At 44.7% G+C, this 25140-nt stretch overlaps 2 protein-coding genes and 1 pseudogene across 2 annotated transcripts in view; 2 read left to right on the top strand and 1 right to left on the bottom strand.

The window, feature by feature from the left end:
* Positions 1 to 4294: 4294 nt before the first annotated feature.
* Positions 4295 to 7816, bottom strand: LOC134310040 (uncharacterized; annotated as a pseudogene).
* A 2900-nt stretch (positions 7817 to 10716) lies between these two features.
* On the top strand, positions 10717 to 19473 carry cpvl (carboxypeptidase vitellogenic like). Its single transcript, XM_062991659.1, has 13 exons — positions 10717 to 10797; positions 11812 to 11997; positions 13079 to 13197; positions 13522 to 13636; positions 13715 to 13773; positions 14772 to 14851; positions 14944 to 15010; positions 15115 to 15237; positions 16128 to 16259; positions 16352 to 16450; positions 16623 to 16796; positions 18214 to 18396; positions 19216 to 19473. Exons 2-13 carry the CDS (start codon positions 11820 to 11822, stop codon positions 19318 to 19320), a joined length of 1434 nt encoding a protein of 477 aa, XP_062847729.1. The 5' UTR covers positions 10717 to 10797; positions 11812 to 11819; the 3' UTR covers positions 19321 to 19473.
* Positions 19474 to 21991: 2518 nt separating this feature from the next.
* The window catches only part of chn2 (chimerin 2), a 38243-nt gene continuing 35094 nt past the window's right edge, over positions 21992 to 25140 (top strand). Inside the window, exon 1 of the mRNA XM_062991658.1 lies at positions 21992 to 22195. Within this exon, the coding sequence (XP_062847728.1) occupies positions 22144 to 22195 (52 nt within the window). The 5' untranslated portion in view covers positions 21992 to 22143. The remainder of the gene's footprint in view (positions 22196 to 25140) is intronic.

Below are 25140 nucleotides of genomic sequence, written 5' to 3'. Positions count from 1 at the left end.
CCCAAGAACACCATCCCCACCGGGCATTTCTCTGCCTCCAAACACGGCGAGTGGAGTTGATGCCAAAGAGCTCAATTTTGGTCTCATCTGACCATATCACATTCTCCCAAGCTTTCTCTGAATCATTCAGGTGTTCATTGGCAAACTTCAGACGGGCCTGTACATGAGCCTTCTTGAGCAGAGGGACTTTGCGGGCACTGCAGGATCTCAATCCATTACGGCGAAGTGTGTTACTAATGGTTTTCTTGGTGACTGTGCTCCCAGCTCCCTTGAGATCATTGACGAGCTCCTCCCGTGTAATTCTGGACTGACCTCACCTTTCTCAGAATCATTCTTACCCCACCAGGTGAGATCTTGCATGGAGCTCCAGAGTGAGGGCGATTGACTGTGATCTTGTATTTCTTCCATTTTCAAATTATCGCACCAACAGTGGTCTCTTTCTCACCAAGCTTCTTGCTGATGGTCTTGTAGCCCATTCCAACCTTGTGCAGGTCTACAATCTTGTCCCTGACGTCCTTTGATAGCTCTTTGGTCTTGTCCATGGTGGTGGAGAGATTTGAACAGAAGAAACTGATTCTGTGACAGGAGTCTTTTATACAGGGACAGGACTAATTTGTGAGCCTCATGGGCACATAACCGGTCTGTGGGGGTCAGAATTCTTGCTGGTTGGTAGGGGATCAAATACTTATTTCACTTAATTAAATACAAATTAATTTATAACTTTTATTTAATGTTTTTTTTCTGGATTTTTTGTTGATATTCTGTCTCTCTCTGTTAAAATAAACCTTCCATAAAAAATATAGACTGTTCAAGTCTTTGTAAGGGGGTAAACTTACAAAATCAGCAGGAGATCAAATACTTATTTCCCCCACTGTAGAAGCACTTTGTAGTTCTACAATTACTGACTGTAGTCCATCCGTTTCTCTACTTACTTTTTAACCTGCTTTCACTCTGTTCTTCAATGGTCAGGACCCCCACAGGACCACCACAGAGCAGGTATTATTTGGGTGGTGGATGATTCTCAGCACTGCAGTGACACTGACATGGTGGTGGTGTGTTAGTGTGTGTTGTGCTGGTATGAGTGGATCAGACACAGCAGCGCTGCTGGAGTTTTAAACACCGCACTGTCACTGCTGGACTGAGAAGAGTCCACCAACCTAAAATATCCAGCCAAAAGCCCCCGTGGGCAGCGTCTTGTGACCACTGATGAAGGTCTAGAAGATGACCGACTCAAACAGCAGCAATAGATGAGCGATTGTCTCTGACTTTACATCTACAAGGTGGACCAACTAGGTAGGAGTGTCTAATAGAGTGGACAGTGAGTGGACACGGTATTTAAAAACTCCAGCAGCACTGCTGTGTCTGATCAACTCATACCAGCACAACATTCACTAACACAACACCACCATGTCAGTTTCACTGCAGTGCTGAGAATCATCCACCACCTAAATAATACCTGCTCTGTGGAGGTACTGACCATTGAAGAACAGGGTGAAAGCATGTTAAAAATTAAATCTTGAGTTTTGCAATTTAAATGTCTTTAATGCCTGTATAGTTTTATAAGTAGCATTATTTTAGTGGTAATAATTGTCCAGTGATTGAGTAGTAGCTGATTCTGGGTGGTTCACTGTGGTACAAAAAAATTCATGACAAAGAATTAAAGAAAGAAACACTTAAACAGTGAAAAATAAAATAGTTTGATTTGAGTTAAAAAAGTATTCAGACAATAATTTACTACTCTTCCAATCCACTGTACATGAGTAGAGATAGACTAACTTCATCTATTAATATATTTTTTTAATTACACTGATATTGGCTGTAAATCTAGAAATGTCAAACATAAATCTTGCTATGTTGTCGAGATGACTACATGCACATCACTAGATGTTCTATGCAAAGACTACATAATCTATGAACAAGTAAGCTAAGCTAAATTTAAACATTTTAATGTGATTTATGGACTATTACTGCATCTTTTGATTTTACATAGATGTATATTAAACCTTTTTGTTTAGAAGTAAGATAATCTGTAGATTAGCTTGAAATAATTACATGCCCTTTAATGGTAATATAAATGAATTGTAATTAACTCAATGTTCTTGCAAGGTCCCCACTAATCACATTGGCATTTGTGTGTTTTATGCTAATATTATGTAAATGAGGTCCCCATTAGTCATATTTATAAGATTTTTCTAAGTCCCCACTAAACACGGTCCTGACATGACTTCTTAAATTCTGATGTTTGAACGCGTGTATGAGCTAAGAAAAATCTGTTTAGTGTGCCTGATTTTTTTCAGCCCTCTAGAGGCTGTAGAAAGGGTGGTCCCCGCAAGTGATGTTCATAACATTGGTCCCCATCTGACATGAAAACGCGTATGTGTGTGTGTGTGTGTGTGTGTGTGTGTGTGTGTGAGTGTGTGTGAGAGAGTGTGTGTGAGTGTGTGAGTGTGTGTGTGTGTGTGTGTGTGTGTGTGTGTGTGTGCGTCATGCTGCTGAATCATGCTGCTCATTCCGTGACTGCAGTACCACAGCGCAGCACGAACAAGGTTCCTTTCGTTTTTGTTCCATCCACTGGTTTAGGAGTGTGTTTATGGGAATTTTCGACCATTCTTCCAGAAGCGCATTTGTGAGGTCAGACACTGATGTAGGACGAGTTGTTGACCTGAGCTTTATTGATCATGTTCATGTTATTGGAGTAAAAACATTGGAAATCTTTTATTTCTACTTTGATCAGTTAAATAAAGAGAACTAACTAATAATTCTATATATGCACCGGACTCATACACCAGTAAAACACACCATTTATTTCTCATTTATGAATATGTGAAAGTCAGTTTTATCTCCAGGCAGGTGTAGCCTGTAGTGGATAAGGTACTGGATTAGTAATCGAAAGGTTGCTGGTTCAAGCCCCCGTCATTTCCTAGACAAGAACTGTGTCCTGTGTCACACCCAGCAACTGTTTGTTTCTTATATGATTCATAAACAGTTCTTTTTTTTTCCACTGACAGTAATAGAACCAAACATTAAAAAGGAGCCATTTACTCATTTATCAAAACTGTTTTTTAAATTACCAAGTGGAAAGAACCGAACCCTTTAAATGTACACACAGATTACTGAACTGACTCCCTAAACAAACCTTCAGATAAAGTGGTAGCGGTTTTGCTGTTTACTGCGTTTCGAGCGGTGAATCGGACCCACCGCGACCCTGAGTAGGACAAAGCGAAAGTAAAACAATGACAAACAGGCAATGGATGAATACAGAGTTGAGGAGGGCTTAACGAAGACCCCATCCAGTCAAAATAACAGGTTTAATTGGCTCAAGGAGCAGGTCTGTTTTTAAAATGCTTGGTGTGGATAAACCACGTCTCATTAAAACATTTTATAGTTCATCACTACTGTATTTATAAAAATAAACATATATAATTATATTTTATTGTGTTAACAAGACAAATATTCATAAATCATACCTTATATAGAAACAATGTCCTGATCCAGCAAGTCTCTCCAAATCAAAATGATGTATAAATGTAAGATTCTTTTACAGCTCTTGTGTTTTCGACCTCTAGATGCTCAGAAGAAGATTAAAAAAATGAAAAAGTTCATGTATACAGGATGTATGTATGTTTATTCAGGCTGCTCCACTACTGCTCATACCCACAGTGCAGAGTGATCAGGGTTCCTTTCGTTTTCTGTTCCGTCCACAGGTTTAGGAGTGTACCTAAACATTACATACTGGAAACCGTTCCTGTTTATCTAGAATATGCTGTATTCATGGTAAGTAACCTATTGTTATCACCACACCCACACATTCCTAACATTGTCTTTCTTGGTCCATTTAACATGGTGGAAAACTTTGTTCCTACATTTACATTTTTTTTTTGCAATTTGCTAATGACTGTTTATAGATTTACAGACGAAGAGTCTAAATTAAGACTCTCAGCATTCACAGCCAGATGAACCGTCAACCTCAAAGTGAGATTATCTCACCTGGTACCAAGTTCAAGTTCAAGTTGGCATGAATGTAATTAGATACACTGTGGCCAAAGCGGTAAACAATAAACAGAAATAAGAAAAGAAGATACATGTATATAAAAATTAATGATAATAAATTAATAAATAAAACACATTAGAATACAACTCTAGAATTTAACTTATTTACAGGATTATTAGTGATGAATAAAGAAGGTCAAAGAAAAATAAATAAAATAAATTAAAAAAAAACACTAATACCAATAATAATCAATAATATTTTGTGGTCGGCTTCACTGGTTGTCCCTCAGATTGTGACAAGCTGCTACAAAGCGTGTGTGATCACTCGGCTCTTCTCTCCCAGTATGTAGGGCAGTTTGTGTGTGTTACTGCAGTGTAGGAACTCAGGGGAGATGCTGCTGATCCTCCTATAGTACCGACTCCTGATAGAGCTGTACTTGGGGCACTCTGTTAGGAAGTGCAGCTCTGTCTCCACCACTGCCAGCTCACAGTGAGAGCACAGTCTGGCCTCTCTGGGTGTCCAGCTCTGTCTGCGCCGCCCGGTTTCAATGGCCAGGCTGTGCTCAATGAGTCTGTACATCGTCAAACTCACTAGTATACCAGCTTACCTGCTCATTGTGGAACTTCAACATTCTATCAACTTTTCACTCTTATTCTGCACCCGTTCAACTTTTTTGGAGTCTGTTACAGGGATCAAATTCTAAACGTGTTTCTTGTTACACTCTACAATGAAGTTTATCATTTTTACTTTTATCAGTTAAATAAAGATCGAAGACAATGAAAACATCCCAGATTCTTCTTTTTACTGCATTTTACTGAACTGAAAATGTGGTTTGGACAATAAATACTCCTTCTTCTTCTTTTGGCTTTTCCCTTTTTAGGGGTCGCCACAGCGAGTCATCCTCCTCCATCTCACTCTGTCCACTGCGTCCTCTTTCCTCACCCCAACTACTTCCATGTCCTCTCTAACTGCATCCATATATCTCCTCTTTGGTCTTCCTCTTTGTCTTTTTCCTGGCAGCTGCATATCTAACATCCTTCTACCAATATACCCGCTGTCCCTCCTCTGGACATGTCCAAACCATCTCAGTGTGGCCTCTCTAACTTTATCTCCTAGTTGTTTAACCTGTGCTGTACCTCTGATTATCTCATTCCTAACCTTATCCATCCTTGTCACTCCCAAGGAGAACCTCAACATCTTAATTTCTGCCACTTCCAGTTCTTTCTCCTGTCTTTTTGTCAATGCCACTGTCTCCAAACCATACAACATAGCTGGTCTCACCACTGTCTTGTAAACTCTTCCCTTGACCCCTGCTGTCACCCTTTTGTCACAAATCACTCCAGAAACTTTTCTCCATCCACTCCATCCTGCCTGGACTCTCTTCTTGACCTCTTTACCACACTCCTTAATTTCCTGAACAGTCGACCATAAGTACTTGAAGTCCTTCACCTTTGTGACTTCTGCTCCTTGTAGCCTCACTGTTCCACCTGTCTCTCTCCCATTCACACACATGTACTCTGTCTTGCTACGGCTGACTTTCATTCCTCTTCTTTCAAGTGCATATCTCCACCTCTCCAAGTTATCTTCCACCTGTTCCCTGTTCTCACCACAGATCACAATATCATCTGCAAACATCATAGTCCATGGGGATTCCTGCCTGACCTCATCTGTTAGTCGGTCCATCACCAAAGCAAACAAGAAGGGGCTCAGAGCCGATCCTTGATGTAGTCCCACCTCCACCTTGAAGCTATCTGTCACTCCTACAGCACATCTCACCACTGTCCTGCTGTCCTCATACATGTCCTGTACCAGTCTGACATACTTCTCCACTACTCCAGATTTCCTCATACAACACCACAGCTCCGCCCTTGGCACTCTGTCATATGCTTTTTCTAAATCAACAAAGACACAATGAAGTTCTTTCTGACCCTCTCTGTACTTCTCCATCAGCATCCTCAAAGCAAAGATGGCATCTGTGGTACTCTTTCTTGGCATGAAACCATACTGCTGCTCACAAATAGTTACCTCTTGTCTAAGTCTAGCTTCCACAACTCTCTCCCAGATCTTCATTGTGTGGCTCATCAACTTAATTCCCCTGTAGTTGTTACAACTCTGTACATCACCCTTGTTCTTAAAAATGGGCACCAGCACACTTCTCCTCCATTCCTCTGGCATTTTCTCACTCTCAACAATGCCATTGAATAATTGAGTCAGAAACCTCACTGCCATCTCACCTAGACATTTCCATACTTCCACTGGTATGTTATCAGGTCCAACTGCCTTCCCTTTCTTCATCCTCTTCAAAGCTTTCCGAACTTCATTCTCATTGATCTTTCCTACTTCCTGATCCACCGTTCCTATGACCTCTACTCTTCTTTCCCTTTCATTCTCTTCATTCATTAGCTCCTCAAAGTACTCCTTCCATCTTCCCATCACACTCTCCTCACTTGTTAGAACATTACCATTCCTATCTTTGACAAGTCTAACCTGCTGCACATCCTTTCCAGCCTGATTCCTCTGGCCAATCTATACAACTCCTCATACGCCTTCTGCTTTGCCTTTGCTACCTCTCTTTTTGCCTTACGTTTCATCTCCTTATATTCCTGTCTACTTTCGTCAGTCCTGTCAATGTCCCATTTCTTCTTGGCTAACCTCTTCCTTTGAATCGCTTCCTGCACTTCACTATTCCACCACCAGGTTTCCTTATCATCTTTTCTCTGTCCAGATGCCACACCAAGTACCTTCCTACCTGTTTCTCTAATCAATGTTGCTGTAGTAGCCCAGTCATCTGGAAGCTCTTTCTTACCACCCAGAGCCTTTACCAGCTCCTCTCTGAACTCTTCACCACATTCCTCCTACCCCAGCTTCCACCATTTGGTCTTCTTCTCTGATTTGACACTTTTTCTCTTATTCACAACAACAGTCATTCTACACACCACCATCCGATGCTGTCTGGCCACGCTCTCCCCTGCCACAACCTTACAGTCCCCAATCTCCGTCAGGTTTCCTCTTCTACACAGAATGTAGTCTACTTGTGAACTCCTCCCTCCACTCTTATAGGTCACCCTATGTTCCTCCCGTTTTTGGAAATAAGTGTTGACTACAGCCATTTCCATCCTCTTGGCAAAATCCACCACCATCTGTCCTTCCTGGTTCCTTTCCTTGACACCAAACCTACCCATCACTTCCTCATCTCCTCTGTTTCCTTCACCAACATGTCCATTTAGGTCTGCTCCTATCACCACTCTCTCCTCCCTGGGAATACTCTCTATCACTTCATCTAGATCCTTCCAGAACTTCTCTTTTTCCTCTTTCTCACAACCAACCTGTGGAGCATAACCACTGACAACATTCAACATCAGACCTTCTACCTCTACCTTCAGACCCATCACCCTATCTGACACTCTTTTCACCTCTATTACGTTCCTTTGCTAACTCCTCTTTCAAGACCACCCCTACTCCATTTCTCTTTCTATCCACACCATGGTAAAACAGTTTAAACCCTGCTCCAATGCTGTAAGCCTTGCTGCCCTTCCACTTGGTCTATTGAACACATAAAACATCTACCTTCCTTCTCTGCATCATGTCAGCCAGCTCTCTACCTTTGCCTGTCATTGTCCCCACATTTAGAGTTGCCACCCTCAGTCCTACACTCTTGACTTTCCTCCTCTCTTTCTGTCTCCTGACACGTATCCCTCCTCGCGGTCTTCGACTAACAGTAGCACAATTTCCACCGGCACCCTGTTTGTCAACAGCACCAGTGGTGGTCGTTGTTAACCCGGGCCTCGACCGATCCGGTATGGTATCTCTTAGATGAACTCGCATGTTAGTTTTGGCAAAGTGTTTTACGTCGGATGCCCTTCCTGACACAACCCTCACCATTTACCCGGGCTTGGGACCGGCACAAAAGATACACTGGCTTGTGTTCCCTAGTGGCTGGTTTTGTACAATAAATACTAATAATTTATAATAATAATAATGGTGATTATTTTAATAATGGAATGAAATTTCAAAATTTCAGCAAGCTAGCTAACATTTACAGAGACTAAATACGTACATTTTATTGATAAAATATTAAAATTTCTGACATAATGTAGCTCATGATTATCATGAGCCCGGAACCGGGGCTGAAAAATTTGTAAGCAATAATAAATATAAATACATGTATCATACTGTAGCATCGTAGGGTTTTATATGTACGTACGTGGCCACAGATGCACTGAAATCCTAGAAGAACCAGCTGTTTATGAAGGTCATGGATTTTAAATCTGAGAAAACAATTTACAAAACCGTGAGCACCATTCAGCTAAATTGTGGGTACAGTTTACAAATCAGTGGGTACAGTTTTAAAAGCAGTGGGTACAGATTACTAATTTATGGGTACAGATTTTGCTCTTCACATATTTTTTCTTGTTAGTGACCCCTAAGGGGCTTCGTAGACTGGTCATATTAACAGTAGAGGAAACTGTTTAGGACATTAGAAAAATTACAATATAATTAAAAAGAGCAATTTAAAGTAAAGTGAACATCAGAAGAATTACAATATAATTACAAAGGGCAGTTTAAAGTGAACAAGTGTGTAAAGTGACAAGTAGTGCAGAAACTGTGCAACATGATGCTACATAATGCTATACAGATGTGATAAATAATAAATACACAATACTAATCTATACATATACATACATATACACATAAAACAGTATACACGCATATACTTATATACACATACATATGTCCACATATATACACATACATACAGATATAAATTAGATTGTGCACATTGTGTAAATGGTCCTAAATGCTGTTTTCGTTGAGGACACGAATAGCTTGTGGGAAAAAGCTTCTTCTCATCCTCTCCGTTTTGGCTTTTAGAGCACGAAAACGCCTCCCAGACTGTAACAAAGAAAACAGTCCATTACTGGGATGACTGGGGTCCTTTACTATCCTCCTGGCCCTTGTCCAGCACCGTTTCCTGTATATGGACTGCAGGTCAGGAAGCTCAGTCCGGATTATGCGCTCAGCTGAACGCACCACCCTCTGTAGAGCCTGCCTATCCTGCTTGGTGCTGTTTCCGAACCAGGTTGTGATGTTTCCCGTTATGATGGATTCAATGGTGCAGGTGTAGAAGTTACGAAGCACCTTGGATGGTAGTTTGAAGTCCCTTAAGCGTCTGAGGTGATAGAGACGCTGACGGGCCTTCTTTGCCAGCGCAGTGGTGTGGCAGGACCATGACAGGTCCTCAGAGATGTGAACTCCAAGGTACTTGAAACTGTCTACTCTTTCCACTGCGGTGCCACTGATCATAACGGGGTGATAGTTCCTCTCCTGCTTTCTGCTGCAGTCCACTACCAGCTCCTTTGTCTTGCTGACATTGAGGAGGAGATTGTTGTCCTGGCACCAGTCCTCCAGGTGTTTAATCTCCTCTAGGTAGGCCCTCTCAATGTTGTTAGAGATCAGGCCCACCACAACAGTGTCGTCAGCAAACTTGACAATGGTGGTAGAGCTGGAAGTGGCCACACAGTCATGTGTGTACAGCGAGTACAGCAGGGGGCTCAGGACACAGCCCTGGGGGGCACCAGTGCTAAGGGTGAGTGTGGGTGAGATGTGTTTACCTACCCGCACAGCTTGTGTTCTGTCCGTCAAAAAGTTAGAGATCCAGTGACACAAGGATGGATGAAGTCCCAGGTTCTCCAACTTGATGGTTAGTGTAGAGGGGATAATCGTGTTAAATGCTGAGCTGTAGTCAACAAACAGCATTTTAACATAATTACCCCTCCCAGCGTCCAGGTGTGTTAATGTGGTGTGAAGGAGGTAGGTGATGGCATCATCTGTGGAACGGTTGTGGCGGTATGCAAACTGTAAAGGGTCCATAGAGTCCGGAAGTGATGAAGTGATGAAGTCTCTGATGATCCTCTCGAAGCACTTCATCACAACTGAAGTCAGGGCCACTGGGCGAAAGTCATTGAGGCAGGCTGGCTGGTTCTTCTTCGGGACTGGAACGATGACGGACTGTTTGAAGCACGCTGGTACGATGCACTGGGTCAGGGACAGGTTGAAGATCACCGTGAACACCGGTGCTAGCTGGTCCGCGCAGGCTTTGATGACTCGGCCGGCGATCCGAGTCATCAAAGGTCATCAAACAAAAGGTTATTATGTTCTTTCTCATGAGAAATTCGATGGATCCACAATGAAGGTATATTATCTTGGTATTTTTATATTTGGTTGGTGTAGTGAATTCACTTCTGGTGAGCTGGTGGTAGGAGCTCCAGTGGGATCTGCATCAACAAGTGTCTGACTCTGTTGACTTCTTATGGTGGGTAAATCAAATATGTGTCCATTCTTAAGGACCCACCATAGGCTATAGCTAGTTTCACATGTGCCAATAACCTCCTGATTTTCCCGTTTCATCAAGTGTGATTATATTTTTAAACTTTTTTAATTCCACTGGACGCCTCACTGAGGCCCCCTGGCTGAGAAGCACTGCATTACACGACATTACATTAACCTTCACCTTAGGTGTTTTAGACTTTCCCCACTTGAACCAATGACACACTGAACCAGTAGGTGGCGATAAAATAACATTATGCTAAGTTAATATTACAATTACAGAACGCTACTATTTATTTATTTATATTTAAATCATTCTGGTCCTGAAGAGAAGAGCACTGCGGAGTCTACAGTAATGAGATCACATCACGTGATGTCAGTTCAGCTCCACGTGATCATGTGACTGTGATCACGTGACTTGCCGCTTTAACATTCGAACCGTGGTTTGAGCAGCAGAGCCCAGCAGCACCACCTCCAAGGCATGTATATCTAACTTATTTTTATACAGTTATTTTCTATTAATGGACGTCATTTATCTGTTTGGTGGCTGTTGATATCTATAGCGTTATAAAGTGTACATTCTTGTTCGTCAGTATAACCACGTTCCGGCTGGACTAGTTGTCGCAAACCCCCTTTTTTAGGGTTCTACTTTCATTGTGAGATACATTTTGTTCAGTTTCCAGCAGCTGTAATAAAAAAGAAAGTAAATGTATTCATATATTATATGTATATTTAATAGATACTTTAGCAAAAGCGAGATACAATTATGACAATGCAATTCCACAATAGCAACATGGCAAAGGTGGGTCTTGAACCGGCAACCTCCTGATTACTGGTCCAGTCCACTGAGCTTTCACTGCACAGAAGAAAGGTACATGCTGAGAAGTATAGACATTGTCCACTAGATTTCCACCGGGTGCTGTGTGCACCTTTTACCTTGTAAAACATGCGTAAGGTGGATTGGCAACAAATGAGCCTTTCACTGAACTGATGAGACTGTTCAGGCCTCTTGATGAAATTTTAAGCAGGTTTGTTGCTGCACCATAAGTCTGGAACTCCCCAGTGGTGTGTCTAGGAATGTTCTGGGTCTTCTTATACTCGTCGTCCTCTTGGTGTAATGTCAGCGTTTGTGAGCAGCTCCTTAGTTTACAACACACTCTGAAAGCTTGAATTTAAACACAGAGCTGAAGCAGATGAAGGCTGGTTATTGAGTCCTGATGGTTTAATCATGCCCAACTTTAGGTCCTACAGACCAGCAGCAGGTTTTAAGATCAGTGATATTGAAATAAATTCTCACTTGATAATTAAAAATCATATTTAGTTAGTTTCTATAGTCCTACTCTGACTGATGTGTTAGAACGTGTGACTCTGGATCCTCCTGGCTCGCTCGACATGTCCGGTCATGTTGGGTTCAGTCAGGATGAAGTCTGATGAAACCTAACCTGTGTTATAACGTGTTACATCCTAAACCCGGGTGCTGTGTTACGTTTCAGGTTCCAGGATGTTGAGCAGGTTGGCGCTTCTCCTCCTCCTGTCTGTGTTTTTGGTGTCGGTGTGGTCCAGGGGCTGCTCCTCGTTCTTCTGTAGGAAATCTCTACGTGTGAGTGAATGGGACGGACCCGAGCCTGGTGCCCCTCTGTTCCTCAGCCCGTATCTGGAACAGGGCAGGATAGAAGAAGGTGAAATTATTTTACATGTGTTAATCTATCTAGGGTTCCTGTTCCATATGTCACAGATTCCATCCATTTATTCATTAATTTATCCATCCGTCCATCCAACCAAACGTCCATCCAACCATTTAACCATTCATCCATCCCTCCATCATCCATCCCTCCATCCATCCATTCAACCATCCATCCATTCATTCGTCCATCCAACCATCCATCCCTCCATCCATCCAACCAACCAAACAAACGTCCATCCAACCAACCATTCGTCCATCCAACCACCCATCATCCATCCAACCATACTATCTAGGGTTTAAATCCAAGTCCAAGCTCACACGCCGGTACGTGGACCTTGCCATTAATGGGTGGGAGTGGGCATATTCCAGTGCACTCTTAGTGCCAGTCCCAAGCCTGGATAAATAGGAGCATCCAATTCAAATATATGGTCGAATGATCCGCTTTGGCGCCCCCTAATGGAAGCAGCCGAGATTACTCATCAAGTCCGAGGCGAACATGTCATGTGATCCACTTTAGCGGCAAACCGGCGAATGTCAAAATAATGGAAAAGAAGCAAGACGGCTACCCGGCGGTCACTGATCATTATAGTGAGGTTGGAGCTTCCACTAAAGTCTTTCACACAATTTGAGAACAGGATTAACTTCCCTCACAGCCAAAAAAATATAAATGAGAATATAAAACGGCCTCGAAATAAAAAAAGACTAGGACTCATCTGACCACAGTACACGTGTCCGGTGTCTTTCGGTCCATCTGAGATGAGCTCAGGCCCGAAGATCTCACCAGCCTTGATGTACGGTTTTCTCTTTGTGTAATAGAGCTTCAGGTCACATTTCCTGATGCAGCGGTGGACTGTGTTAAGTGACGACGGTTTTCTGAAGCACTCCCGAGCCCATGTGGCTGTATTACATATATATCATACAGTGCATTCAAGGTCACACACAGATTTGCCCACTCTATTAAAATTCCCTGAATCTTTTTACAATATTATGTACAGTAGGCGGAGAAGATATTTTAGACTGTGTGTTCCAGGTTCGACTAAAGCACATGATCGTGTTCTGGCGTTTTTATCTTGCAGCTAGGAAGCTGAGCGTGGTGGATCCGCTCCCCGGTGCCAACGTGAAGAGCTACTCCGGTTATCTCACCGTCAACAAGAGCTACAACAGCAACCTCTTCTTCTGGTTCTTCCCAGCACAAGTAAGACTCGGTTCCAACGTTGGTGCAGGTCGATCGTTCAGGCTGTAAACCGCCTCGAATCAGGGACACTAGTCTGCCGGGTGGGAAAAGACGGGACTAAAAAGTGGGCGGGGTCTTAGAGGCTGTGTAAGGACCCTGGTTAGTAGGCCTGTACAGAAGTGGAGGAACGTGGAGATCAGCGCACCGATCCACCGAAGTACGGGGGTATAAGAAGGGGTCGGTGGATCAGGGGCTCCACCAGAGGAACTGGCTATGACTAAACTATAAGAAAATGGTTGTCCCTGGTAACTGTATGTTGACGGTTCGGTACGTGTGTTGGTGCAGGTGAAGCCAGAATCCGCCCCGGTGCTCCTGTGGCTGCAGGGGGGCCCCGGAGGCACGTCCATGTTCGGTCTCTTCGTGGAGCACGGGCCGTACTTCGTGCATCGGAACCTCACACGTGAGTGCTGCTGTGTGGAATAAAGATCCGGCGCATTAGCGCACGCTGACGTGTTTAACTGTGTGTGTTGTGTTCCAGTGGGATACAGAGAGTTTCCCTGGACGTCCAGATACTCCGTCCTGTACGTGGATAACCCGGTAAGGTTCGGGTTAGCGGCTCTGGAGTATCACTGATAGAATAATAACATGTTAATAACACGTTAATGGTGAACATGGTGATAGGTGCACATGTAGGTGATCAGTTGTGGGTCAGGTGACGAATATTCATTATTTATTATCTGTTTTACCACCCAGTTTATACTGTTCAGGGTTGCAGTGACTGTGTGTGTGTGTGTGTGTGTGTGTGTTTGTTTGTGTGTCTGTGTGTGTGTCTGTGTGTGTGTCTGTGTGTGTGTCTGTGTGTGTGACTGTGTGTGTGTGTAAGTGTATGTATGACTGTGTGTGTGTGTATATATACTGTATATATGTGTGTGTGTGACTGTGTGTGTATGTCTGTGTGTATATATACTGTATGTGTGTGTGTGACTGTGTGCATCTGTGTGTGTGTGTGTGTGTGTTTCTGTGTATATATCTGTGTTTGTTTGTGTGTATGACTGTATATATCTGTGTAAATCTGTGTGTGCATGTGTGTATGACTGTGTGTGACTGTGTATTACTGTGTATGTATATCTGTGTGTGTGTGTATGACTGTGTATATATCTGTGTGTGTGTGTATGACTGTGTATATATCTGTGTGTGTGTGTATGACTGTGTGTGTGTGTATGACTGTGTGTGTGTGTATGACTGTCTGTATATATCTGTGTGTGTATGACTGTGTGTGTGTGTGTATACCTGTGTGTGTGTATACACGTGTGTGTGTGTGTGTGTGTGTGTGTGTGTGTGTGTGTGTGTGTGTGTGTGTGTGTGTGTGTGTTTGACTCTGAGGCAAAAGGTAGGACACACCCAGAACAGGTCACGAGTCCATCACAGGACACACACACACACTTTATTACTGTCCAGGCTTTGTTTCATATTATTTAGAATGGTATACGGTCTGTGTGCGGTTTGGAACACGACCCGGTTGGGTTGCTGTCCTGCCAGTACCTGACCGAATTCCATCCCTTGGTCCTCATCATGTGACGTGCACGTTTCATTAGGTGGGTACGGGGTGGAGCTTCACCGATGATGACCGCGGCTACGCCAGAAACCAGGATGATGTGGGTCGGGACCTGTACAGGTACACGCCCGTGAATTTAACCCCCCGGCGCGTTTCTCTTTACGTTTCAGAGTGTGTAACGTTCATGCTGTGTTTGTTTTTATTCCCTGCAGCGCGTTGGTTCAGTTTTTCCAGATATTCAGCGAGTTTCAGTCCAACGATTTCTACGCCACAGGAGAGGTGAGCGAGCGCCCCGGCGTGTCCTCATTCATCATACATTTTAGAGTTTCTGACCTCTTGATGTACTGACAACTGTTCCACCCTCTCTACTGTTCCTTCTGTAGTCCTACGCAGGGAAGTACGTTCCAGCCATCGGTTACTACATCCACAAAAATAATCCATCGGCCCAGGTGAAGATTAACTTTAAGGGCGTGGCTATAGGAGACGGTCTGTGTGATCCGGAGCTGGTGAGCAGGAGAAGATCATGTGTTTTATATAGACTTACACCGATCAGTCATAACATTAAAACCACCTCCTTGTTTCTACACTCACTGTCCATTTTATCAGCTCCACTTACCATATAGAAGCACTTTGTAGTTCTACAATTACTGACTGTAGTCCATCTGTTTCTCTACATGCTTTGTTACCCCCTTTCACCCCTTTCATTGTTCAATGGTCAGGACCACCACAGAGCAGGTATTATTTAGGTGGTGGATGATTCTCAGCACTGCAGTGACACTGACATGGTGGTGGTGTGTTAGTGTGTGTTGTGCTGGTATGAGTGGATCAGACACAGCAGCGCTGCTGGAGTTTTTAAACACCTCTCTGTCACTGCTGGACTGAGAATCGTCCACCAACCAAAAATATCCAGCCAACAGCGCCCCGTGGGCAGCGTCCTGTGACCACTGATGAAGGTCTAGAAGATGAGCGACTCAAACAGCAGCAATAGATGAGCGATCGTCTCTCTACAGGGTGGACCGACTAGGCAGGAGTGTCTAATAGAGTGGACAGTGAGTGGACACGGTATTTAAAAACTCCAGCAGCGCTGTTGTGTCTGATCCACTCCTACCAGCACAACACACACTAACACACCACCACCATGTCAGTGTCACTGCAGTGCTGAGAATCATCCACCACCTAAATAATACCTGCTCTGTGGTGGTCCTGTGGGGGTCCTGACCATTGAAGAACAGGGTGAAAGGGGGTAACAAAGCATGCAGAGAAACAGATGGACTACAGTCAGTAATTGTAGAACTACAAAGTGCTTCTATATGGTAAGTGGAGCTGATAAAATGGACAGTGAGTGTAGAAACGAGGTGGTTTTAATATTGAATAATTGTGTGTGTGTGTGTATCAGATGTTGGGAGGATACTCGGGGTTCCTGTATGAAACTGGGCTGGTTGATGAGTTACAGCAGCAGTACGTGAAGCAGCAGACAGACGCTGCAGTCAAACTCATCCAGCAGCAGAAATTCATCCAAGCATTTAAGGTGAGTAGAACACTGGTGTCGTTCTCTGTGCTCACGTTGTGTATTTTGCGGGATTTGTGATGCAGAACGGCGTTCCCTCGTTCCTCCTGTAGGTTTTCGACAGTTTGCTGAATGGAGATCTGGATCCGTATCCCTCGTTCTTCCAGAACGCTACCGGCTGCACCAACTACTTCAACTACATGCAGTGTCAGGTACCAGGTTCATTCATTCGAGACAGGAAACACACACACACACACACACACACACACACACACACACTTGCTCCTCACCTAAACGTGTTTCTATTAACAAACTACAATCACGTTGATCAGTGGAACGTTGGAAATCTTGGACCTATAAGTCATGATGTGTCTGATTTCCCAGGAGCCCGAGGATCAGGAATATTTCGGCAGGTTCGTGACCCTGCCCGCGGTCAGGCGCGCCATCCACGTAGGAAACCTGACCTTCCACGACGGCTCTGAGGTGGAGAAGCACTTACTGGAGGACGTCATGAAGTCCATCAAACCCTGGCTGGGTGTCCTGATGGACAACTACAGGGTGAGGTCTCGTACCCGCAGCGCTTTGGTGGCGTAGTGGCGGCCAGTATTGTGTGTGTATGTGTGTATATCTGTGTGTGTGTGTATATCTGTCCGTCTGTGTGTGTGTGTGTGTGTGTGTGTGTGTGTGTGTGTGTGTGTGTGTGTGTGTGTGTATATCTGTGTGTGTGTGTATATCTGTCCGTCTGTGTGTGTGTGTGTGTGTGTGTGTGTGTGTGTGTGTGTGTGTGTGTGTATCTATGTGTGTGCGTGTGTGTGTGTGTATATATATATATATATATATATGTGTATATATACAGTTAGGCCCAGAAATATTTGGACAGTGACACAATCTTCATGATTTGGGTTCTGCATGCCACTACATTGGATTTGAAATGAAACAACTGAGATGCAATTGAAGTGTAGACTTTCAGGTTTAATTCAAGGTGTTGAACAAAAATATCCTATGACACGTTTAGGAATTGCAACCGTTCTTCTACAAAGCCTCCTCATTTCAGGGGCTCAAAAGTAATTTGACAAATTAACTTCACCATAAATAAAATGTTCATTTTTAATACTTTGTTGAGGATCCTTGCAGGCAATGACTGAAGTCTGGAACCCCTGGACATCACCAAACGCTGGGTTTCCTCCTTTGTGATGCTTTGCCAGGCCTTTACTGCAGCTGTCTATAGTTGTTGTTTGTTTGTGCGTCTTTCTGACTTAAGTTTTGTCTTAAGCAAGTGAAATGCATGCTCGATCGGGTTGAGATCTGGTGATTGACTCGGCCATTGCAGAATATTCCACTTCTTTGCCTTGAAAAAACTCCCGGGTTGCTTTCGCAGTATGTTTTGGGTCATTGTCCATCTGTACTGTGAAGCGCCGTCCAGGCAACCTTTCTGCATTTGGTTGAATCCGAGCAGAAAGTATATCCCTGTACACTTCAGAATTCATCCGGCTGCTTCTGTCTTCTGTCACATCATCAATAAACACTAGTGACCCAGTGCCACTGGAAGCCATGCATGCCCATGCCATCACACTGCCTCCACCATGTTTTACAGAGGATGTAGAGGATGAGACCTTTTACCTGCTTAACTGATGATGGATTAACGAGGGAATGGCCCATGCAGCCCATGAAATAGCTTTTGAGATAATTGTCCAATTACCTTTGGTCCCTTGAAAAAGAGACAGCTACATATTAAAGAGCTGTAATTCCTAAAGCCTTCCTCCAATTAGAATGTGAATACCCCTTAAATTAAAGCGTCTATAGAACGATATCTTGAATATGTTTTGGTAAACAGTTAAAGTGCCAAAACTTGTGTCACTGTCCAAAGATTTCTGGCCTGGGTGTATATCTGTGTGTGTGTGTGTGTGTGTGTGTACGTGTGTACGTGTGTACGTGTGTGTGTGAGTGACTGTTTAACGTGCTGCTGTTTCTGTAGGTGCTGATGTACAGCGGGCAGCTGGACGTGATCGTCGCCGCCCCGCTGACTGAGCGTTTCCTGCTCACCGTTAACTGGACCGGGGCGGACCAGTATAAACAAGCCGAACGTTTTCACTGGAAGGTGCAGCCCAGCGACACAGAGGTGGCGGGATACATCCGCCAAGTGGGAGAGTTCTACCAGGTAACGTTTTATTTATTTTTATTATTATTATTATTATTATTATAAACTGGAACTTGTATCCGAACGCCCCCTTGTGGAGGGAATAAGATGCGAGTCACAAACCGCAGACAGGTTACTGGACGGCCAAGACTCGCTTATCTCATTTCCAACAACAAAGTGCTGGTACCAGAGCTTGTACTGGTCCCTGTGAACTGACCTGCATTGCCACTGGTTCCACTGGTTTGTGGAACCAGTCGACCTCCTCAAGTTGCTCCGATTCTGATTTGGTTTCTGATGCCCGCTAGAGGTTCGAGGTTGTCTTTCCTCCTCCTCCAGTGTCCTGCTGTCGGTGGGTACCCACCACGGCTGCCCGTCTGGCCAAAATAAATGGAAAAGTAATTCAGGTCTTTATGCTGCCTTCGACACGCCTACTATCAGCATATATAATATCGGCTGTGTCAATCCTGTGTCAAAACTGACCTGCATTGCCACTGGTTCCACTGGTTTGGGATCCGGGTTCCAGTCCCCACCGGTACTATCGGCCGGTCTGGCATCTACGTACAGACATGATTGGCTGTGTCTGGTCCAGGGTGTGTTGATGAAGGTTAAATCTGAGCTGTGCTATCAGCCTGGCCGTACCTGAGTAAAGAAACGCTTGATTCCTGATTGCTGCTGTAATTGCGACCTCTTGTGGCCAGTCATGACTCGTGCACGAGAGATGGTTGAATAATGGATAGTAGTGCCTGACTTTCCTCACGCGATTCTGCTTTCTGTCAGACCCCAAAAAGATCAAGTTAGGGAACCAGATATGACTAAATGCGCTCCTGTTTTCTGTTCCAGGTGATCGTGCGAGGCGGGGGACACATCCTGCCCTACGACCAGCCGAGGAGGTCCTTCGACATGATCGACCGATTTCTGTCCACCACGGGATTCACGTCCGCCTGATGTTTCGTTTCTGACATGTGACCTGCACGGCCACCGCTGATTGGTTCAGGATGATTTATGTGTATATTTGATTGTTAAATGCAGGAGGACGTCGTGTGTAAATCTACGCTGTTATTTTAGCTGATGAATTTTGATTAAAGTCGGATTTTTAAATCAGTTGTGATGTTGTTTCTGAGGGCAGCTCAGCCCTGAGTTTATATGCGCCCACATTTCAGCTTTGACCCACTAAAATAAGGACTCCACAGGACCACTGAAGGAGTCTTGTGGTATCAGAGATGCGGCTCGGTCGTCCGTATGAATTAAGATGAGGAAATAAATTAACAGGATTTGTCTGACAAGTCGACCTCCTCAAGTTGCTCCGATTCTGATTTGGTTTCTGATGCCCGCTAGAGGTTCGAGGTTGTCTTTCCTCCTCCTCCAGTGTCCTGCTGTCGGTGGGTACCCACCACGGCTGCCCGTCTGGCCAAAATAAATGGAAAAGTAATTCAGGTCTTTATGCTGCCTTCGACACGCCTACTATCAGCATATATAATATCGGCTGTGTCAATCCACACACAAAATCCATTCCATAGCGTGCTCGAAATAGTACACATAGGAACACTGATCAGCAGTTGCGCCCTCTGCTGGCTGATCGTGGTGCTGCACTGCACAGAGATGGGGAATAATGGAGATTGGTGCGTGACTCTCCGTGCGTGATACGGATCTCCATATGAACCCATCTGGTGCAGGTGAAAAGAAGTGGTCAGTGCTGCACACGTGTGCAGGCCCTCCTCGGTCAGGAGTGGAGGTCTGCAGCAGTAGAGGGGAAATACCATCGGGGGAATTGGATACGACTAAACTGGGGGAAAACTGAATAAGAACGAACTAATATTAAATATAAAGTTTTAAAAATAGAATAGAGATGTAATATTACATAAAGTAATAAATGTTTATATTAAGAGGATAAATGTGTAATGTGTTTCCAGAATGAAGTGGTAATATTTACTAAACCATCACTTCTTTTTTTCAAGAACTTTTAAAATAAAATAATTATAATACATTTAAGAATAATTTGTAATATTAAAAGAAACAAATAATAAAAAACAATAAATAAATAATAAAATGAGGGATGTTTTTGGTGGTTAGAGGATATATTGTGGTTTACATTCAGTCATGTTCATTTATTCATTCATTCATTGTTTTACCGCTCCGTTTTATCCTGGTCAGGGTCGCTGTGGGAACGATTCGGGTAGGAAACCCTGGATAGGTTGTCAGTCAATCACAGTTCACACACACACACACAGGGCATTTAAAAGCAACCCCAAGTCATCTCTGGTCCTCAATCAATTAGGGTTGCTGCTGGGGCCTATCCCAGCTTGTCAATGGGCGCAAGGTACACAGTAACACCCTGGACGGGGCGCCAGTCCATCACAGGGCACACACACACTCACCTACAGGGTAATTCAGTGTCTCCAATTAACCTGACTGCATGATTTTGGACTGTTGGAGGAAACCGGAGCTCCCGGAGGAAACCTGCTTTATTCAAAGCACTTCCAGTAGTGTGTCAGTACAGTATATTATCTGAGCAATTGAGGGTTAAGGGCCTTGCTCAAGGGCCCAACAGTGGCAACCTGGCAGTGGTGGGGCTTGAACCAGTGACCTTTTGGTAACCACTAGGCTACAACTGGAGACACGGGGAGAACATGCAAACGTCACACAGAAAGGACCCGGACCGCCCTGCCCCGCCTGGGGATCGAACCCAGGACCTTCTTGCTGTGAGGCGACGGTGCTAGCCGCCGAGCCACCGTGCCACCGTGCCGCCCTAAGTCACTTAAATTGCCCCCGTCCCTAGTTTTTTTGAAAGGTGTTGCAGGACTGAAGTGTAGGAACGGATGTTTATTTACAAATGAATTAAAGCTGACCAGACAGAACATGTAATGTTTATTAAAAAGGTGAAAGGTCCAGGGTTACTGTGTGCCTTGTGCCCATTGAAAAGGTCTTGGGTTCGATTCCCAGGTGGAGCGGTCCGGGTCCAGGTGGGTTTCCTCCGGGGGCTCGGTTTTCTCATACAGTCCATAAAGCCAGTGTGTGTGTGTGTGTATGTATGGGTGTTTCTGTGTGCCTTGCGCCTATTGAGAGATGAAATATGCTCCAGCACCCCCCCGCGACCCTGATTAGGATAAGCGGCTTAGAAAGTGAGTGAGTGATTTGTTTCATTTCCACACTGTCCCAACTTTTTCTGACTTGTCCTGACTGCGTGTCTGCTGGACTGTTTTGCACTCGGAGGAAACACGCGTGGGCGCAAGGAGAACATGCAAACTCCACACAGACAGGAGGGAGTCGAACCCAGGCCCTTCTGGCCCTGTACACAGAACATTAATTCTGGATGTTTTAAAGTGGTGTAGTGCGCACGGTGCATTTTTTTTTCAGTCGTGTGAGTTTGTGCGCATGCGCGTGTCTGTGCGCGTTCCCAAGACGCGTGCACTCGCACCCCACAGCCGCGCACTTTAAGAGGGCGGATCCCGCGTTACGCACCGTGAAGCGCACCGGGCAACCAGAGCGTGGAGTCATGAACGCTTCACGTCACGAAACGGCTCCGTGTTCACCGCTCCAGACGTGCAGAGGGTGGATTTGTTTCTCCCGGCTGTGATATAGCACCGCTCGCTTAATTCCGCGCTCGCTACGGAAGCTCTGACCGCGGAGACTTCCAGTCCGTTCCGTTTAGCGTTCCTGAATGAGGGCAGGGGTGGACAGCGTCCGGACCAGGTGACAGGCTGAGATGGAGGATCTGACCAGGCTTCGTGAGCCCACCTTCACCAGGACCGAGTGACCAGGCGCTGGGAGATGATGGCAGCCTCCAGTAACTCCAGTCTCTCCGGTTCCTCGGTTTCCTCCGGTGAGTACCGAGCCCACCTCCAGCCACCGTTCCTCTCAGGTGTTCTTCTCCTGATTGGTCGAGGATCTTCTGGCTGGTTTGTGGGTTTGGCTGATAAATCGTTGTTATTAGTCACTCATTACAGCAGGACCGAGCATGCTGAGGTGTGTCAGCAGTACCATTCCAAACCCCACGCACTGTACTGCGGGTGAACCGTCAGGTGATGTTGCACAACCACAGCGTGGGAAAGAACCTGAACACCAGTGCTGAGACATAACCAGTGCAGATGCTTCCAGAGAGGTGTTCCATACGGGTGTTCTGCTTCTATACAGGTGTTCTGCTTTTAGACAGGTGTTCCATTTAGGTGTTGTGCCTCCAGACAGATGTTCTATACAGGTATTGTGCTTCCAGACAGTTGTTCCATACAGGTGTTGTGTTTCCACACAGGTGTTCTGCTTCTATACAGGTGTTGTGCTTTCAGACAGGTGTTTGATTTTTAGACAGGTGTTCAGTACAGGTGTTGTGCTTCTATACAAGCATTCTGCTCTCAGACAGGTGTTTCATACAGGCGTTGTGCTTCCAGACAGGTGTTGTGCTTCCATACAGGTTTTCTGCTTCCATACAGATGTTTTGTTTTCAGACAGGTGTTCTATACAGGTGTTGGGCTTCCAGGCAGGTGGTCCATACAGACGTTCTGCTTCCAGACAGGTGTATTGTACAGGTGTTATGCCTCCATACAGGTGTTGTGCTTCAATACAGGTGTTGGGCTTCCAGGCAGATGTTCTGCTTCCAGACAGGTGTATTGTACAGGTGTTATGCCTCCATACAGGTGTTGTGCTTCAATACAGGTGTTGGGCTTCCAGGCAGATGTTCTGTTTCCAGACAGAGGTATTGTACAGGTGTTGTGCCTTCATACAGGTGTTCCAGACTGGTGTTCTGCTTCTATACAAGAGCTGTGCTTCCGTACAGGTGTTTTATACAGGTGTTTGGCTTTCAGACAGGTATTGTGACTCCAGGCAGGTGTTCCATACAGGTGTTTGGCTCCCAGACAGCTGTATTGTACAGGTGTTGGGCTTCCATACAGGTTTTCTGCTTCCAGACAGGTGTTCCATACAGGTGTTGTGCTTCTATACAGGTTTTCTGCTCTCAGATAGGTGTTGTGCTTTAAGACAGGTGTTCTATACAGATGTTCTGCTTCCAGACAAGTGTTCTGCTTCCAGACAGGTGTCCCATACAGGTATTGTGCTTCCATACAGGTGTTGTGCTTCCATATAGATGCTGTGCTTCCGTACAGGTGTTCTGCTTCCATATAGGTGTTCCATACAGGTGTTGTGCTTCCAGACAGGTGTTTGGCTCCCAGACAGGTGTTCCATACAGGTGTTGTGATTCCATACAGGTGTTCTGTTCTCAGACAGTTGTTTAATACAGGTGTTCTGCTTCCAGATAGGTGTTGTGCTTTTAGACAGGTTTTCCAAACAGGTGTTCCATACAGGTGATGTGCTTCCAGACAGGTGTTCTGCTTTTAGATAGGTATTCAGCTCCCAGACAGGTGTTCTATACAGGTGTTTGGTTTTAAGACAGGTGCATTGTACAGGTGTTGTGCCTCCATACAGGTGTTGTGCTTCCTTTTTTTCCCCAACAAGCTCATGCTCAAGCGTCCAAACACTTTTGTGTATGTACACATATATAAAGGTAAAGCCTAGCCTGTCCTGTAGGTGTGAGCGTGGTTGTAGATTCAGTACAGATGTGTTCCTGACCTGTCCAGAGTTTTGGACCCCAGTGTTTACTGTGTAGCTCAGTACTACGCTGTTGGGTGTACGTAGCATGCTAGCGTGCAGGTTGTGGTGTTTACTGTGTAGCTCAGCACTACGCTGTTGGGTGTACGTAGCATGCTAGCGTGCAGGTTTTGGCGGGGTTGCCGGGGTTATTATGGTCTGTGGTTTGGGGAGTATGTGGAGCCAGTGTTTAGGGAGGTAATTTTGGACTGGTTCTGTAATGAGCTGCTGTTGGACTCTGGCGTGACGGTTTGATTGGAGACTGTTAGAGCTGCCACAGTGTTCTCGGGTGTAATAACAGATTTTCTTCTTCACCTCCTCATTTCCTGTTAGAAGTGAATCCTGCAGATCAGAAATGATTCAGCCACACAGAGACCGAGACCCTGATACTGAGACCCTGATATCAAACCAACGTGTGGAGAGTAAAAAATAATGGTTTTATTTTATTAACAGTTTATGGAACTTAATCTTAGATTCTCTGCATCCTGAAGATGGATTATTGGCTGGATGGCTTGATGGATGGACGGACAGACAGATAAATGTATAAATGGATATAGATGGATGGATGAATGAATGGATGGAGAAATAGATGGATGAACGGATAGATAGATGTGTAGATGGATATAAATAGATGGTTGGATGGATGGATTATAGATGGATGGATGATGGATGGATGGATTATAGATGGATGGATGGTTGGATGGATGATGGATGGATGGATTGATGGATTGATGGATGGATGGATGATGGATTGATGGATGGATGGATGGATGGATGAACGATTGATGGATGGATGGATGATTGATGGATGATGGATGGATGGATGATGGATGGATGGATGATTGATGGATGGATGGATTGATGGATGGATGGATGGATGGATGGTTGGATGGTTGGATGGATGGATGGACGATTGATGAATGGATGGATTGATGGATGGATGGTTGGATGGATGGTTGGATGGATAGATGGATGATGAATGGATGGATCATTATTATTGTTGTGTGTACACAGATGTAGCAGAACCGTTGTTGTGCGTTGACCCGGTGTGTAGAGATAAAATACCACCGTCGTCCAGTCATACTCAGTCCAACATGGAGACCTCTGCTCCTCGTTAATGATTGACCGTTACCTAAAACCCTGATGAAGACGTAGCGCATGAGAACACGTGCAGGTGTTTAAACACACTGC

The sequence above is a fragment of the Trichomycterus rosablanca genome, chromosome 3 (genome assembly GCF_030014385.1).
Source record: "Trichomycterus rosablanca isolate fTriRos1 chromosome 3, fTriRos1.hap1, whole genome shotgun sequence".
Taxonomy (NCBI): Eukaryota; Metazoa; Chordata; class Actinopteri; order Siluriformes; family Trichomycteridae; genus Trichomycterus; species Trichomycterus rosablanca.
The sequence above is the reverse complement of the archived record's forward strand: the minus strand, read 5'-3'. Positions and strand labels throughout refer to the sequence as shown.